The sequence below is a fragment of the Dermacentor andersoni genome, chromosome 6 (genome assembly GCF_023375885.2).
Source record: "Dermacentor andersoni chromosome 6, qqDerAnde1_hic_scaffold, whole genome shotgun sequence".
NCBI lineage: Eukaryota > Metazoa > Arthropoda > Arachnida > Ixodida > Ixodidae > Dermacentor > Dermacentor andersoni.
Window position 1 is genome coordinate 124,251,568 of NC_092819.1, and position 19,191 is coordinate 124,270,758.

Here is a 19,191-nt window from a genome sequence, read left to right on the forward strand (position 1 = left end):
ACTTTCTTTACAGAGGCACAGCTGTCAAAACAAAAAAAGCTGACATCCCGAGGTCACGATAAACCAGTTTTCACCTAACAAAACACCAAAGCGCAATTAACAGTTTGGTATGATATTACAGATATGAATGCGCTTTGCATCTAATAGAAGAGAACCCATACAAAACCACGAATCACCTGCAACTGCATATACATGTATGTACGTACACCTATTTATACCCACACATGCGGTACAGCGCACCTGTACAAACAACCTCACATTGTACAATAAACGCAAAAGCGCCTGCAGCAGCACATGCAATTCTCTGAAATGCAACACAAATATGTATCTTTTGCTTCGGCACGCAGACATTCCAAAACGATAGAATTTGACGCTTGCTCGTTGCAGATGCGTGTCGTAGCCAATTCCTCGAATAAAATACAAGTACGGTCACCCCTAAAGACACACAAGACGCAACATTCTTCAAGCAGATGGGTCGTTTCGCTGATTTATCGAAAAATAAGTATAAAATACGAAAAAGTGAGAGTGAAGCTAGAGGGCACTCCAGTGGAGCGGCACCCGTTACCAGATATCGTAAAACGGCTCCGCCACGGCCAGAATGGAAGGAGGATAAGATTAGAATTTCGTGCTTTTCCTCACCCCGGATGGTCCAGGCCGCATGTCGATGCCTCGAACTATCACGTGACCTAAAGTCTCGAGAGAGGACGTTGCATAAGCTCGCCCGGGCTCTTTAAGTTTTCTCTCCCTACCTAGCCTTCGAATATTTCGCCCTTTCGCTTCGTTCCTGCGTGAAGCGGAGCCGGTTAGAAGGTGCAGACAATTGGGTTGGTTCTTTTTATTCGGCACACCTACATCGCCTGCACGGCATTATCGTAGGGGGATTAAAATACAGGTTGTCACAGTAGGAAAATATTCAGCAACCACAAAAGAATACATCAGTAAATACAACATTCCTTAAGCGCTGAAATTCGCAAAAGTGGAGGACAAACTACCACATTACCAAACAAAGTAAGTAACAAAGTAACTAGAAAAAAGAGAACAGTAGCGGGGGTATGTACAGAGATGAATAACAGAACATTCAAAGGATATGGCTCTCAATAGAATTTTCAATACTACACGCTGCCACCACTTCATTAGGGAGCTCATTCCAATCGTTTATCTTGTTAGGAAAAAATGAATACTTAAACACATTGGTACGGCACTGATAAGCTCTAATTTTGTTAGCGTGATCTCTCCCAGATGAAACGTAATGCGGCTCCTTAATGAATATTGTTTTGTCGATACCAGTTTTGCTTTTGTATATATTGTAAAGTAATTTCAATCTAAGTATTTTCCTGCGTGAAGAGAGAGTTTTCCAACCCAACCCTTCTCGTATTCTGATCCCCTCATAGTAAAGTTATAATTTCCTGTTACAAGGCATGCTGCTTGCTTCTGGACGCGTTCTATTTTGTCTGTGAGGTTTTTTAGTGTACGGATTCCACGTAACGCCTGGCTATTCTAGAATAGGCCTGACGTTTGTTAGATACAAGGTTGCCTTCAGTGATGAAGGACAATGCTTAAAATTTCGTCAGAAAAAGTGAAGAAGACGGTAAGCTTTAGCACTAATTAGGTTAACATGATCAGTCGAGTCAAGTGCTTCAGAAAACGTAACTCCGAGGTATTCAACATGCTCAGTGGTACTGAGTGCAATAATATTTACACAATACAAACTGGGGAATTTTTTCTTTTTTTTTTGTAAATTGCGCATGATAGGATTTACAGGAATTCAGAGTCATCTACCACCTGCTGCACCAGATAGACATTTATTCAAGGTCGTCTTGTAAGACAGACATATCGCCATGGCATTTCACTGTCCAATACATGACACAGTCGTCAGCATACAATCTAATGGTTGATTTAAGGCCTACTACCAAATCATTAATATAAACAAGGAACAAATGTGGTCCAAGCACAGAGCCCTGAGGCCCTCCCGATAGCACGTGCATTGGATCTGATGTCACCCAATCAATAAGAACTTGCTGTTTGCGCAGGTGTAAATAATCCCTTATCCAGCCGAGAATATGTTCGGAATGCCTAGGAATGATAATTTCAAGCAAAGCAGATTGTGCGGGAGGACATGAATTGCTTTCCGCAGATCAAGGAAGAGTGCATCTGTTTGTTCACCATGGTCCAGGCCGAGTGCAATGTCATGCGTGAATTCGGTTAGTTGTGTTATGCACGAAAAACCAGAGCGGGACGCATGCTGAGCCGAGGTGAAAAAGTTATTTGCTTGAAAATCATTCATCAGATTAGAGTACAAGACATGTTCAAGCGTCGTACAGCAAGTGGAAGTTATAGATACCGGCCTGTAATTGCCTACGCGTGTACGATCACCCTCTTTGAATATCGGAGTCACGTTGGCTGTCTTCCAATCTTCGGGCAGCTTTTGAATATATAGTGACTATTTTAATAATATTACTAACAAAGGCGCTATCTGTCTTTAAACGTGTTTAAAACCATGATTAGAAATTCCGTCGGGTCCGTGAGCTGATTCCACGTTCAGATTAACCAAAGAAGCCTCCACTCCTTCCTTGTTCACGGCAATGTTTTCATTTGCGGTAATCGTGTCGAAGTGTCAGAAATAGCAATGCTACATGGCTTCGTAAAAACTGAATGAAAATACTTGTTGAAACATTCTGCTTTTCTTTTGTCTTCCTTAATTAGGTTACCATCATTCGCGATGGCCCAGATGCCAGTGTCATCCTTCTTGTTGCTCTTGATATACCGCCAGACTTCTTTAGGATTCGTTTTGAGTTTATCTGCAAAGGCTTGTAGATATGCATTCATCGTAACCTTCAATTCGCTTTTAAGTTTTGTGCTGATATCCCTTAGCTTTGTGTACAAGCTTGGGTTTCTTGTTTTGCAATATATCTTGTAAGTTCGTGATTTTTCTTAATTGATCATCGTAAAGCCTTATTAATCCAAGGTTTATCTTTGCGGCGCTTAGCCGAAACCACAATAGACGGAAGAAAATCTGAGGTCAATGAAAGCAGCTTATCCCCGAATATGACCCACAGACTGTCGATGCAAATGAACTATAATGCGCAAATATAGGCAGGAAATCATTTAACTCAGTAGACATAGCCTCATAGTTACTCTTTCATAAAAAAATACTTTTCTCGGCCGCATTTTGGTAAATTATATTTTTCTGCAACGAAAAGTGCCTGCAACTACTTCACGATCACTAAGCGCTCGTACTGGTGCAATGAAGCCTATGGTATCTCTCTGCTTACTAAGGACCAAGTCTAACACATTTCCGTCTGTACATCCAAAACGAGTAGCAAACTCAACGAACTGGAAGAGCCCATAGGTCATTATTAGCTCGCAAAATGCAGACTCAAGCAATGACCTATTATTCTGCACAGGACATCGATAACACCTTTCAACATCTGGCATGTTAAAATCACCACCAAAAATTACCGTTTCAGACGACTGGGCTGAGAGTCACCATGAAAGGCTGATAAATGGTTCAACAGTGTTCAAATTAGGTGGTCTGTAGAAAGAACCGACAATAAGGGTGTCTTAATCTGACAAGCATAGCCTGCACCATACAGATCCTGACGTTTCGTCAGCTGGAAGTAATGGTGCACTTTCAATTGTGTCCCGAACGAGAACAAACACCCCCCCTACCCGCGCATTTCAGTCCTTTCTTTATGCAACAGAGTCTGATGGTAAAACTTCAGAATCCGCAATGTCAGGTTCTAACCAGGATTCATTGGCGATAACAATGTCAGGCTCTGATATTGATAGAAGGCCTGCAAAATCATCAGTTTTGTTGTTTAGGCTTCGGCAGTTTACCAAAATCAAAGAAATTTGTTCAGGTATATTTCTAGTTAATCGGGAAGAAGGCTGTGTTTGCTATTGCGTACGTTCTCGAAATGAACCACTTGAGCCGTCAAAAATCTACGTTTTTCCACCCATTACCAGCTTGCTATACCTAAGCGCGTACTTCTTATTTTGTTCCCGTGCATATGTTAGCAGAGAATTTCTTGTGTGATGGACATGCTTAGAATAATCTTCACCGATGGAAAAGATAGTTCCCTTAAGCTTAGAAGCAGAGGTCAAGACCATTTGCTTATCTTTGAAAGCTGTGAACTTCACAATTCTAGGCCTTTTTTTGTTAACTACGTGTCTGCCAATTCTGTGCTCCCTCTCTATAGCGGAGGGGTTAATTTCTACTTCCAGATTTTTCGTAAAACGCGAAAGCACCTTGGAATGGGACTCGTTCCATGTTTCTTTTTCTGTGTCATCCAAACCAAAGAGAAGTAAATTATTTCTGCGCGACCTGTTTTTATTATCGTGTTGTTTTGCCAATACATCGCGCATGGTATCAGCCAGATTAGTGCTTTGTGCTCGGAAACCTACCTTTCCATTGCCCTCGGTCAGAGCTTCAATTTTGGGCCATCTGTTCAATTTGCTCATGCAGTGTTTTCTGCTGTGACCACAAGACTTCAAGCTCCGCGAGGATCTTCATTTGGGCCTCTAGTAGTTTTGGTAGGCATTTTCTTGCCTTTAGTAATTCATGCTCGGCGTTTTCCGGAAAAGGGCCAGGATTTTCGTCAACATCTCCGGCCATGAGTAACAGTGCTTTCATCAAAGAAAACGTTGAACATATAGCCCACCACACATCAGTTACGACCCCAACAAGCCCCCCAGGAGACGTTTAGGGTTCCGGCACCGACATTGGCGTTGCGCAAACTGGTCTCTAATTGTAAAATTCACCAACCTGCAGAAACAGGAGTTTCAAGTGCACGGTCCTCGTGTCGCCACTGGAACCACCTGCGCTTGTGAGGTAGGAGAGACATCAACGATGATATTTCCCTTTCTTCTGCTTTTATGCATGGCATTACAGGGTAACAATGCGCTCATTTCCCAAAAAACGTATTCAGAAGTTAGGCGTGTCCTTTTCGAATACGTTGACATTATCATCGACATTATTGATTAACATTTGATAGGGATTAAGAAACTCACCTCCGTAGTCCTAGCCCCTACAATAAGTGTACAGTTTTATCTTAGCTGTTTAGGCCAAGCAAGTCATCAGCAGCGCCCGCTACTTTGAGTGCGCATGCTGTGCTTAATGTATGCAATTTTCTGCCTGGGAAATCCCAAAAGTATCCATTACTTGACACAGTGGAAAAGTGCGAAAATCTCACGTTCTGTGAAAAAGAACACGTTTTCAGTGAGCCGTCCAGCTATAAGTAAGCTAAAACAAGCGTGAGTACAGATTTATACGGCGAGTGGAGACGTGCACAGTCTCTGCGTAGCACTGCTCTCAGTCACTTGACTCAAACAAAATTGAACGATGCTGGGGATCTGTAGTTTCTTGAACACAAACTCCACATTTACATTTCTGTAACTAAGTTTCAGCTAAGGCTTTGCTGGGCTTTGTAAATTACCTATAATTGTAATTTGTGAGATCCCGTCAAACCATAAAGCGAAGCAAATTAGGGTGCATAGGAAAGCCAATGTCCTGAATTCGGCGCGAGTAAATCGACTCATCACCTGACTTCTAAGACGGTCGAGCAGTACGTGCACGGATGGATTAGCAGTATATGCGACAAACTAGAACGGAAGATTGGGTGTTACTTTGGTTCAGAATAAAAATTTGCACATATTTAGGCTTTGGTGCAATATTCATCAACATGAGCCTATTGCCCACTGTATGAAGAAAGTCCCTCCAGCGATCGGCAATTACCCCTGTCATGCGCTGATTCCAACTTGCATCTGCATATCTCCTAATTTGATCCCCCCGCCCCTTACAATATTCTGCTGTCCTGGAATACGCTTTCTTCCCTTTGGCAGCCCCGGTTTAACTGTAATGACCCACGGGTTAGACGCCATACGCATTACATGGCCTACCCAGCTCCATTTCTTCCTTTTAGTGTCTACTATACCATCGGCTGTCATCGTTTTCTGTGACCTACACAACTCTCTTTCTATTAACGTTACGCCCAACATATTCATTCTAGTGTTGTTTGCACAGCCCTTAACTTGCTCTCTAGCTTCTTTATTAACCTCCATGTTTCTGCCTCACATGTTGGCGCTGGTAGAATGCAATAATTGTTCACTTTTCTTTTCAACCACAGTGGTAAGCTTGCGGTCAGAATTTGACAATGCTAACCATATGCATTTTAAACCATTCTTCTACTGTGAATTACTGTCTTTATAATCAGTGTCCCATGTCAGTAATTGACCTAGGAACCTTATTGTTTTGGATGGCAACTGTTGGTAAATGTTTGTGAAACGCAATCGCAAGATGTTGTTGGATTACAATCGACAGAGTCACATATTTTACGTAAGCGTAAGCTGAATGTTTGCAGCGTAATGAAAAAACAGGGATGCGGCTTTGATTTATTCTAATCAAGTAAATTCACTATGCAGATAGGCATAAGCCAACTTCTTTGCTATACAAGTATCAAAAGACGAGGCTATGCCTGCCCGTTGGAGGCATCGACTACTTGAACTAGATGAAATGAAATTCGCCAACAACATGGAAAACATTGTCTGTTTTTGCGAGGTGGGCGTTTATCAATAGTGGTTCCAAAGCACAAGGAGACGGCTTTGTTTCATTTAACATTCAGCGCAGTATGCCAAGTTTCTAGCTTGCTTATATCACCGAATTCAGCCACCTCCATAGATCAGTGGCTATGATGTTGTGTTGCATTGTAGGGGGCCGAGGGTTCGATGACCAGTTCCGTTGGCTGCATTTCAATTAGAGATGACTAGGAAAACCACTCGTGTACATAGCTTTGGGTGCGCATTAAAAAACTTTCCGTGATAAAAACAATCCGGAGCGGAGACTCCTAAGGATTTATACTGTTTAGACACGTTAAACGTCTTAGCTCAAAATTTGTTCACTCGTTGCCCACTACATAATAATTATCTTTCGTCTGGCAAGATGGCCCAATCTCCAGACGGGAAGACGTGGGCTTGGATCTCCGCCTAGCAGTTCTCAGTGATGATGGCTCGTCCTCTTTTACACGCATCTCGATGCCACTTTCGCTGTGTGCTATTTCGCCACTTTGTAAGGCGCTGAGTCCATACACCCTATATGTTTACGTCTCCTGGGTAGTCTTCAGAAGGCGTACAAGTTGCGTAGCCCGTGTTCAGGTGAGTCTATAAGCAACATGCTTTCCGCGGCAAGCCACTCTCTTGAGTTGACTTGCAGCTTCAGCTCTAGCCACACACAGATTTGCTTTAATATTTCAATAAAAATGCGTGTGAAACACAGAAATGCTTATACAAGACAATTGCTGGACCTATTTGAATAATATTTGTTAAATTATGCATATAAAAAGTTTTGTGATGATTTTTCGAAGCAGAATATAAATTTGTTTCCAGAGTATTTCCAGAAACTTTCCCATATTGGCAAATATAAAAAAATAAGCAGAGCGCTGACAAATCCGTACCTCAGCATCAGAACGATATCACAATTCTGTAGTCTGCATCTGTTAAGAGATCTAAACTGCAGAAACGTTATGCGTAAAGTGACAACCGCACGTCTGTTTGTGAGGGTTTCTTAAGAACCATCCTCGCAAATTAGTGCTAGAACTAACAGTGGTGTATAACAAATCAATTCTATCGGTTCTAGACGTCCTAATAGGAGCAGTTTAGTACAGCGTTATATCATTATTACATAGCTACAGAGTCGAAAACATTGTACTTGAGAATTTTTAAAAAATATTTCATTATCAACAATTTTAGTAAACAATCGATGGTCTAAAAAATTAACAAACCCCTTGTTACTGTCCCCGCCTGCTTACTTTTTGTTTTCATTTGATTTTGATGGGAGCACTCAGCTAAAGCTGCCAATTTTCGGATCATGCCCCGTATTCGGAAGTGCATATGAACTGAAAGCCACGACTATTTGTCGTGACGGGCACAAGTAGCTTTGGGAAGAAATACCAGTCCGTTAAAATCTACAAACAACTAAGCCAACATTTCACCATTAAATTCAGAAGTTGACTTCGTCAAGTCCGGCACAAGGTACGCCTGAACGTTAAGTCACGGAACGATACGCAATGGCCACCTTGAGCATGTTTACCTCAGGCATTGTTTTGGGCTGGACTTGGCTAAGTCGTCATTTCAAGCATGACCTCCGTGATCTCGGCGGCCATGCTTCAAGTTAAGACGGATTTCTGTATACCTTTCCATGTACCTACTTTCCATGAAGTCTGTGAGACTGCATGCGAATGGTGCGTTGAGCATCATTGGTGTACATGCCCAATTCATCATCTGGTTGCCTTTTCTGCTTCGTGTTTGCAGGGCACGATCATCACTGATTGTTCGCACAAAATGAATTGTGCGTGAAGTCCATGGAGAACGGAATGCGAAGCAGATTTATTATCTTGTAGCCAATACAATATTGACTATACGCGTGATCTATTCCCAATCTAAAACACGTATAGTACACACCAGGAGCGAACGTGAACGTCACCTGTGTCTGCTAGAGTGTTAAAGTGCTTACACTGCGATGATTGCGCTCGACTGCGCTTCTGTAATCATGCTCTGATTAGCTTTTGCGTGTTCGTCATGATAGCATACATGCGGCCTTTTTAAAGGAAATCTTTCATTGACAACCCTCCCTGCTTTGGCGTGGTTGTTCCTTCCGGATCGGTCGATTTGACAAGGTTATTTGTGCTCTGAATGTAGGCGACAGCTAACAGACTTATAACCCCTGCATGCTAACTGACAAAGTAGTGGCAGTTAGCGGTCTTTGTTCTTCCTAATGCGAAAATAACTTTCTGCATAATATACAGAGACATATAGCGGCATATAGGGAAGGTTTCATTTTTCTTTTCTAGCGCCCTTGTCGCAATACCTTTACTGTTGTTCTTCGACTCTACATGTACTGCTTTATTTAGTATGTACTTTATTCCTACTCCTTGGGCTTAGCAAGGGCAGCAGCATATCATCATTAAAATAAAAAAATTGATTGCACATCAATCTCTCAATGGAATAACATTACATTGTGTCTATTCTCTATAATATATCAAATTTTTTATATTAGGCATTTAGCATCTGTCACTGAATTTGTACGCATTTTTCGCCAATCTTCCAAATACGCCACTTGCAATACAACAGCACAAAATCCTTGAATGCATCTAGATTGTTTGTCCCACTGCCTAGTGCATTCACCTGTGATGGTGTACGCCCAACATATGAGGCGCTATAACGTAAAACTATTGAGAGAGAGAGAGAGAACAACTTTAGTGAAAATGCCTGCAGAGTCGGTTAGGCTCCCTCCACGCAGGGAGGACAAGCTTTTACCGCGACGCGGCCACTACGTCAATCTCGTGCATTGTGCTCCTCGAGGGCTTGGTTCCTCGCTACTTCCGCGGATCCGAGAGGGCCGCCGCCCCCTTCCTCGGGGTGCTGCCCCCTTTCTCCTCGGTTTCGCGAGGTCGCTGCCTCCCTAGAGCTGCCGAGACCTGCTGGACGGCCTTGAGTTGTGTATCTTGGTCATATATCTTCGTTGCAGCCTCTAGCTGCGGCGGGATCGTCGTTCTCTCGCTGGCTTCTTGTGGATTTATACGACAGTCCCAAAGGATGTGAGCCGCGGTGGCTCTCTCCTTAGCGCACAATCTACACACGTCACTCGCGTACACGCTCGGACAGACGTGTTTAGCTAGCACCGAGGTGAGCAGGGACCCCGTCTGTAATTGCCGGTATAACGCTGCCTCCTTCCGGGTAAGCCCCGGGTGAGGTGGCGGCATAGTCTGTCTGTTAAGTCTGTACCACTTCACGATCTCGTTGAAGGTGCTCATCTTGTCCTTGGCACTACACCGCGACCAACACTCCGAGTCGGCCGTGCTTGCAGCTGCGCGGTTGGTTAGTCCTCGCGCGGCCGAGTTGGCCGTCTCGTTGTGGTTCACGTTCCCGCGATCCGACACGTCACTGCCCATGTGGGCCGGAAACCACTTGATCACCACAGCGCTTGTGCGTCCGATGTCTTCGGCCTTGCGCAGTATGCGCGCAGCCTCACTACATACCCTACCCTTGGCGTAGTTCTTCACTGCCGTTCTAGAGTCACACAACACTGTAGTGCATCCGGGGTCGGAGACGGCCAAGGCGATGGCCACCTCCTCCGCCCGGTGCGCCTGTCGAGTCCGGACGCTCGCCGCGGTCTTCTTTGCACCCGTCGATGCCCCGACAGCCACCACCGCGTATGCGTCGCTGCTCCCTCGGTACTCCGCCGCGTCCACGTGGATGGCGCCTTCTTCTCTGGCGTGGAGGTCCACGAGAGCCCTGGCCCTCGCCAACCTCCGCTCCTTGTTATGCTCGGGGTTCACGTTCCTCGGGATCGGGCAGACCCTGAGCTGTCTGTTGATGCTATCCGGTATAAGTTCGTCTTTCTGCTGCTCGCCTTCCCTCGGCTCGAGGCTAAGGTCCCGCAGTATCTTTCTTCCGGTTCTCGTTTCAGAGAGACGCTCGAGTTGCGCCGTTCTCTGTGCTTCGGCTATTTCGTCCAGCGTGTTGTGGACTCCCAGCGCCATGAATTTTTCGGTGCTCGTGCTCCCGAGGAGGCCGAGTGCCGCCTTATACGCCTTGAGTATGGTGGCGTCTATCTTGTTACGTTCGCTCGGCCTCCAGTTGTGGAAAGCGGCCACGTACGTTATGTGGCTAACTGCGAAGGATTGAACGAGCCTAGTCAGGCTCTCCTCCTTCATCCCCGCTCTTCTGTTGGACACTCTCTAGATGAGTCTCATTGCCGCGGCCGCTTTGGCCGCGAGCTTGTTGACCGTTTCACCGTTGACTCGGTTTCGCTGGATGAGCAGCCCGAGCACTCGAATCTTCTCGACCTCCGGTATTACTTGTCCTAACGCTGTCTTGACCGTGATCTTGGGCCGCTCGTACTCGACTTCCATAATCTTTCTTTTCCTGCCCGCTCCTGTCGGTGGAATCACCAGCAGTTCTGACTTGGCCGGAGAGCAAACGAGTCCAGACCCGCCCAGCTGCTCCTCGATGGCGTTGACCGCTTCTTGCAGCGTTGTCTCGATGTGTCCGTCGCTTCCTCCCGGTACCCATAGCGTAACGTCGTCGGCGTAGATGGTGTGTCGGACTCCCGCTACTCTTTCTAGCCGGTTGGCCACCCCGATCATCACGAGGTTGAAGAGAAGCGGGGAGATCACCGAGCCCTGTGGCGTTCCGACGCTCCGCAGCTTCTTCTCTTCGAGCTGCAGGTCTCCCGCGCAGATTTCGGTGGTCCGTTCCGTCAGGAAGTCTTTGATGTACTGGTATGTCCTTCTGCCCATGTTTAGTCTGGATACTTGGGCCAGGATAGCCGAGTGCCTCACTTTATCGAAGGCGCTCTGCAAGTCCAGCCCGAGTATGGCTCTGTTGTCCTTGGTGCCCGTCGTATCGTCGATGATCTCGTTCTTCAGTAAGATCATGGCGTCTTGCGTCCCGAGCTTCTTCCGAAACCCGATGATGGAATCTGGGTAAAGCTCCGATTCTTCCAGGTAACGCTGCCACCTGTTCATGAGAACGTGCTCGAGGACCTTTCCCACGCAAGAAGTGAGCGAGATCGGCCTGAGGTTCTCTATGTTGGGCGGCTTGCCAGGCTTGGGGAAGAGGATCGTCTTGGCTGCTTTCCATTGCTTGGGCAGCCTTCCTTCTTGCCAGCACTTGTTGTAGAAGTTCGTGAGCGTTTCGATGGCCGCTTCGTTGAGGTTCTTGAGCGCTCTGTTGGTAACTCGATCGGGACCCGCGGCGGACCTGCCATTGAGGTCCTGCAGGGCAACTCTGACTTCCCATGTCTGGATGTCTCGATCTAGCGTCTCGTTCTCGTTGCCTTGGTAATCCGGGTGTCTTTCTGTGGGGGTGGTCGGTAGGTACTTGGCGTTTAAGCGCCCCTTGACCTCGTCCTCCCCGTGTTCACAGATTGCCTTGTGTAGGATTCTGGCTAGGTTGTTGTGTTGGTGGCCCTTGGTCGTGCTTTCGTCGAGGAGGTGCCGCAGCATGTTCCACGTCTTGCCCTTGTGCATCTGCCCGTCGGCTTCGTTGCAGGCCTCGTTCCACTGTTGGGTGCATAGCACCCTGCAGTGAACCTCGATCTGCCTGTTGAGCTCGGCGATCTTCTTCCTTAGACTTCGGTTGGTTCGTCGCTTCTGCCACCTCGCCTTTATGGACTGCTTGGCTTCTATCAGGTGGGCCAGCCGACTGTCCATCTTGTCTATCCGTTCGTCCGTCTCCAGCTCTTTGGTGGCTCCTTCCATCGTCTCAACGACGTTGGCCGCCCATTGCTCGATGTTCGTAATGTCCAGTTGCACCGCGGGTAGCGGCTTTCGAAAGGCGTCCCAATCCGTAATGCGATGCTTCCTTATGCCGCTGTTGCCTCGGCCTTCGAGCGGTACGACGAACTCCACGATGTAGTGATCGCTGCCCAGCTCTTGGCCCGTGTTTCTCCATTTTGCTTCTCTCGATCCTCCGTCGGTTTTGACGAAGGTAAGGTCCGGAGTGGTGTCTCTCGTAACCGATGTGCCGATCCTGGTCGGAAAGGCCGGATCCGTGATTAGGTTCAGTCCGACGTCGGTGGCGTCTTGCATGAGCTCTCTCCCCTTGACCGTCGTTCTGTGGTAGCCCCAGTCTTGGCTCGGAGCGTTAAAGTCTCCGCACGCTACGAGCGTATTGCTTCCCGCGACTGAACTCACTTTGTGGAAGAGTGCCTTGAATTTCTGTTGTCCGTGGGACGGATTGCTGTAGACGTTCACCAGAAAAGTGCTCTCCTTCCTCCTCTTGCCCGTGATTACTTCCACCGTGCAGTGTTCGATGGCACTTCTGCCGATCATTTCATGTTCCATGAAGGTGATCCCTTTCCTAACGAAGGTGCAGACCCCTCTGCCCTTGCCCTTGGACGTGTCCCTTTTGCTCGGCGGGCTGTCGTGCGACCGGTAGCCAGGTAGTCTCGGCGTCTCTTCGCTGTGCGTTTCTTGAATCATAATGACGTCTGGTTTCCTCGTTAGTTGCTGCAAGTGTTGCTGCAGCACCACTCTCTTGCCGGTGAAGCCGTTGCAGTTCCAGTGCCAGACCAAGAGGTCTCTCACTGGCGGTGTGGGTGTTGCTGTACGTGCTGTCCCGTCCATGATTGCTGCAGTTTGGCGATGATCTGTCCTTCCATACCTTGTATTTGTGCTTGTATCTGCGTCTGCAGCTGTGCTTGCATCTGCGCCATCATGTTCTGGATCGTGCTCTGTATGTTTGTTGTCATCTGCTGAACTGCTTGCGCGAGCGTAGTGAGGCGTTCGTTGGTTACCTTGCTGGTCGCCTCAAGATGGTCGAGTCTGTCGTCCTGTTTTTCGATTCTCTCCATTATCTTTCGTTCCTTGGCGCCCTCTATGGCTCTCCGCTTGGGAGCCGGTCCCGCCTCTTTCGTGGCTCTCGGGTCCACCTCGACCTCTGGTTCGTCCTCGGTTATCTCTTCTTGTTTCCTCTCTTGTGCGGGCGTCGGCAGTAGCTGCTGCTGTTGCTGCAACCCAATTAATGTCGTTAGCTTCTCGTTGATTTCCTTGATGGTTGCGTCCTGTTCGGCGATTCTCCGCTTTAGCATCTCGTTCTCGTCTCTCAGGGCTTTTACCACCCCGTTCTCCTCTTGGATCTTCTTCGCGGCGTTTTGCGCTGGTGGTTGTCTCTTCTCTGCCATGTTTGCCTTGACTGCGTCGGCCCAGGCGACTCTCTCCCTCGACTGCGACGGTCTGTGGCGGCTGGCGCTCCTGCCTCCCTTGCTGTTGTCCCTCTTGCGGCTGCTGTCGCGCTGCCTCGATTCCCCGCGGGGTCTCTCGGCAGACGGCGCTCGCAGCGGCGGAAAGCTTTCCGGATCCGGTTGTTGCTGCATGGCTTCCATCTTGCGTTCCCATTGCCGTTTTTTGACCACGTATGGCATCTTGTACTTGTTTTTGCATTCCCTCTCGCCCGTAGGATGCTGTCCCCCGCAGAGCGTGCACTTGGGCTTGCATTCGTGTTTGTGATCCTCGCTGGGGTTCACAATTCCGCATCCGAAGCACACTCTGGTGTTGGGATTCGGGCATACGTCTCTTCTATGACCGACCTTGCCGCATTGCCTGCACACGTCAAAGTGCTTGCGGTAAAGCCCGCACCTGACTAATATCGAGCCATACTTGACGTAGTTAGGTACTTTCTGTCCCGCGAAGAGTACTATCACCGTGGTTGTATTTCCGATTCTGTGCGCCTCCACCGCTAGGGGGTTGCACGCGTCCACGATGTTTTCGGCTATCTCTTCCGGTGAGTCGTCTACGGCTATGCCTCGGATGACTCCCTTGACCGTGCCGTCCGGCGCCGTTCGGTAAGCGCTGACTTCGTATGTCCTGCCTCCTATGTTAAGGGCTTTGACCTTAGAGTATAGCGTGGCACGCCTCTCGTCCGGGGTGCTGACCACGATGATGTTTTGCTGCGCGTTCGTGCAGATGGTGTCTGCTTTGCCTTCTTCCTTCGTTACTCGAGTCGCCGTCATGACGGCCGACATAATTATTGAAACCTCAGTTCTAGCTACGTTGAGACCTCCACGTGGCCTCATGATTATCTTGGTGTCTTCTTTCGGCATGTCTGTCGGCATCCTCGCCGCTTTCGTTACCGAGGCTGCAACTCTCTTAGCAAAGCTGGCCCTAGTCTTGGGTCTAGACTGACGAGTAATGGCGGCGGACTCACCGTTTTCCTTGCCGGCCATGATCTGCTTGATGCGCTTGCCGGAGGCCAACCAGCCTTCGGCTTCTTCCGGTGTAATGTCCTCTCCGTGAACTTCAATGCACGTGCGCCCACCGAAACTGCCGATGTTCGGTGCTGACCCCATGTCTCCCATTGACGTGGCCACTTCCATTTCGGACGCCATCTTGGTCGTACTCGTCGCCGGGTTAGCCCTAGCGGCCGGGCCGTCGCCACCGGTGGCCGTACTCGTGGGAGGCCTACGTTAGGCTTGGCGAAAAGTCCGCACCGCAACAAAAAAAGTCCTCGTAAATCAAGAGAATCACGTACCGCTTGGTCAAAACTGGTACTGGTCGATGCCCCGCACCTTCGCGCACACTTTCGTACCAATTATATCGCGGTAACTGCAAATTAACACTGCGTTAATTGGCATAATAGCAGGAGCCGATGAGAAGCCCGGCTCTTCCGCAGTCGTCTTCTTCTTCCTCCCCACGTAAAACTATTCCAAACTTTTCTATTCCAATACTGTAATCAGCCCTCCGCGATTGGTAAAAAACTTTCTTAGACAACCCCCCCTTCACCTCTCTGTCACGCGACGTGGCTAAAACCGTGAGAGCTCCCCATCTGATGTGACGCGAAAACACTGATTATGCATGATTTGACCGAACAAAAGAAAAATAGTTATTTCTGATTCGACGCCTTTTTGCCATTAGCCTCCGGCTATTGGCCAAACGTTTTCGGGCTGCACCCAATTCACCTGCCTGTCACACTATCTAACAAAACCGCAGCAACCCACCGCGTCAAAGTAACGTGCACGCAATAAAGATGCATTAATATGCCGAACAAAACTTAATTTTCTCGTGAATAGCCGCATGCTGCCCCGTTCTGAAAGGAATATAAGATGGATGCCGCCAATCGCTGAGGCGCTGGCTACTCGCACCAGCCGGAGAGCGTGGGTTTAATTACGTATAATAAAACTTTTTGCGTGGCCGTGTAAGGTTTTCGAGCACTTTCGGCACGTTTACGACCTCGTTCTGCCAACTAGTCTTTGCTGAGGATCCGTTTTAGCGTCATTCTTGAGGTTCCGTTACATGCCGCCGCAATTTTCGACCAGCCACAGCAAGCCAAGTAAGGGAAAGCGGACCAATACCAGACGTTCGCACCACCCTCTTCAACTTTTTATCAATTTTCAGCGCAATGGCTCGGCTCCATCGAATCCCTCTCCACTTGAGTATGCTCCTCGCCTCTTGTTAGCAAATTAGATAAGAAAGCCGCGCTGTGTAAGCAATGTTATTTGTTTTTCAAACAAACAAAAGCGACCTCCTTTTTACGAGGAGAGCGTTTGATTGGTCTGTTCAGACAACCCTACGGGTGACCGCCCGGTGCTTGCGTCGTCCGTTACGCAAATTTGACGTCAAGAGATTGGAATAAAAACATATTGGAATAGTTTTACGTTATAGGGCCCATGGTCGCGGAACATGCGTTTAATGAATACACCTGTGCGACAGTAAGACATAAGCAGCGCGTGTTTACGATCATTGGAGGCTACATGACGAAAAACGAGAGATTTGATTATCTAAGCTTAACTTTTGTCGCCCAAATATGCCATGGACCACATATAATCCCCGGCGCTTTTAACGCCCACCACACATTATGGCTGAGTATTACGATGAATGGATGGGGCGAAGAATTGACAAACCTCATAGACACAGAAGGCTTGGCAACCATTTATGACAGTTCCCCTACATTTCTCCGATGGCCGACTTATAGCAGCTCATTATAGCTTGCATTCATGTCCCAAAATTCTCAACCCTGAAGAACCTGGTGAACAGATCTGGAAACGGCGTGGTAGCGACCCTATACCTATATACATAATACTGCAATGGTTCCTTAAAACTCCTTCATCTCGTCTTTGTTTAATAACTAGAGAGATCATCAAGCATTGGGGGACAATGCTGGCTCATAACAATCTTCGTCGCCTGATCTAGAATGTACTGTTAACACAGCTCTGCATGAAACCACAAAACTCGTATGCATATTGGTACCTAAAGCTCCACCGACATCGAATATGAATAACTACGAAACGTGCGTCGCCGCGCCGAGAGAAAATACCGAAGAACGCAATCTACCTCAGACCGTACCATCTGTCGCCGAGCTCAACGACATGTTCTTCGGCACCTCGACAAACTGTACACAAGCGCTGATGAGGATTTTGTACTTCCCTTGATCCTCGCAAGCCACTTTGTAAAATACGGCAGGTAATGCACAGTTTGGAATTTCGTCCTCAAGAAAAGTACCCATTATGGGGACTAGCAGTGGTAAAGTGTAAAAGCGAAGTGAACATTGCCGGGTACTACTGCAAAATCATTGTGGCTATGGCTTCAGGCCCACATTCAATAGACGGACAAGCCCTAAACCATCCACATACGACCGTCTTGACGCGATGTTCACGATGCAAGTAGGCGCTGCATGGCTTCATCTCGAAGATCGTCAGCGGTTGGAACGGATGGCATCAGATATGCTGCGCTGCGTTCTCTGGGGAAGACGCACTCTTCGATTCAACACATTTTGGAGTGCTGGTACTCTACTGAATAATTAGAAAACAAGTCTTATTGTGGCGTATTTTTAGGTTGGAAAAACACCTCATGCCATATTTTCCTACAGACCCGTTGCCCTGGCATACTGCGTGGGCGAGATGATGAAGAGAATGTTGCTGACAAGGCTAGACTTGTTTAGCAAAAAGTACAACCTTTACCCAGATGTGATGACGTGTTTTCAGAAAATAAAGAAAGGTTCCTGCATTGACAGCGTGATTGACGCCATTCTTGACGTACTTGAGGAGCTAGGAATCGTAGGTGGAAGGTTTCACTGGTTATGAACCAGCTTATTAACCATGCCATATTTATTACGACGAGTGACGAGGCGACCAGTCGTGATCCTATCTGCACTGGCGTTCCTCAAGGAGGCGTGCTCATCCCTAGACTGTTCAATATAACCTTTATTAGACTCGCGGATATAGCGCGAGATATTACCATTATGAGCCCATACACTGACGATAGCTGCATATGGGCTTCTGGTGTTTCGGCGCCACAATTTCCTGTAAGACTGCACCGTGCAGTGTCGGTCACCTCGAAGTTCTTGCAGCAGCGAGGTCTACAATTGGCACCTGAGAAGTGAGCGGCCCTTGCATAAACACGCAAGGCGATGCACCGCTACCAGGTTGCAATTAACAGCACAGCCATACCGTACTTAACACACCACAGATTCCTAGGAGTGATGATTAACCGAAACTTGCCCTGGTCTAAGCAAGTGTCGATGGTCAAGTGCAAATTACGCAGCTTCATACACGTGCCTAAACACATAGCAGGCAGGAAGTAGGGCCCGTAAGAGGGATAATTGCTCCAGCTAAATGTATCACTTTTCATAGTTTAGCCGCAATACAGTTTGCAGATTATTACAAAGATGCGCCCCTCCTGCCTATATACGCGGGAGAGCTGACAAGCTTAAGCCCTGAGAACATGTCTTGAAGTGCCAGGGTGCACTTCGACTAAGGTCGTGAATGCGAAAGCAGGTGTACGTCCTTTAGACGCTCATCTCTCATGCCCACCTTTAAGGGTATATCTTCAATATAGTTGAACCACAACGAACTTCACCCTCTATCGACTATTCGCATTCTTCGTCCAGACAGTGCTTCCTCGGAATATCTTTTGCGTCATGAGATCTTCCTTCGTACAGGCTTTACTATGGCAATAGCAGCGGCCGTGCCAGCGTAGATTTTGTCAAGCCCTGTAGTAAACCCATCCCTTCCCGGAGTCAGGAAAAAATCACGTACACCCTCACGTGGCTTAAACAACTTACCTAAACTTTATATCTTAAGAATATGTCACTTCCATAGCATATTTGCTGATGGGTCGGTGTCAACAGCCACTTAGACCGCGGCGTTCATAATACCTAATATGAAAATCAGTAAGCACTTCCATGTCTACCCCCAAACTACGTCAATGGCCGCTGAGATTGTTGCCATTCGGCCGGCAACTCGTTATATATTCTGTAGCCACATCAGACACGGACTGTACTTTGCGATTCGAAACCAGCACTTTATTTGATCAATTCTGCACTTACACGAGCACCTTTCTATGTGCTTACTCAAGAGGTGATTGAATCACACGATGTCGGCCTGAGAGCTGGCCATTCAATAAGGTTGCAGTGAATTCGGGACACTGAGGATTACATGGAAATGGGCTCACCAACGCGGAGGCACAGATGACCTACATTAATGCCACACCAGTGTCCACACCAATTTCACAACCATGCACTAAAGCCCTAGTGTATAGACTTCTGCGCGATAATACCGCAATATATTGCACGTCACCAGGTCATGATCATCGCCGCCTTCACGAACTCGATCGCAGAATAAAATACGGGCACCACCCACCATGAAAAAGTGCAATGGAAGCTTGCTGCACATATTAAGATTAGGCGTGGCCTTCACCC

General features: G+C 47.6%; 1 protein-coding gene and 1 pseudogene across 1 annotated transcript; both read right to left on the reverse strand.

Annotated features, from left to right (window-relative positions):
• Positions 1-9,232: 9,232 nt before the first annotated feature.
• LOC126523519 (uncharacterized) lies at positions 9,233-12,293 on the reverse strand (annotated as a pseudogene).
• A 744-nt stretch (positions 12,294-13,037) lies between these two features.
• Positions 13,038-14,884, reverse strand: LOC126523521 (uncharacterized). The gene has a single exon (XM_050172122.3). The coding sequence runs from the start codon at positions 14,882-14,884 to the stop codon at positions 13,082-13,084; it is 1,803 nt and encodes a 600-aa protein (XP_050028079.2). The 3' UTR covers positions 13,038-13,081.
• Positions 14,885-19,191: the final 4,307 nt, after the last annotated feature.

Bases quoted from the DNA above. Each gene is read 5' to 3' on its own strand.
- LOC126523521 (XM_050172122.3), bottom strand. From the start codon at position 14,884: ATGGCGTCCGAAATGGAAGTGGCCACGTCAATGGGAGACATGGGGTCA.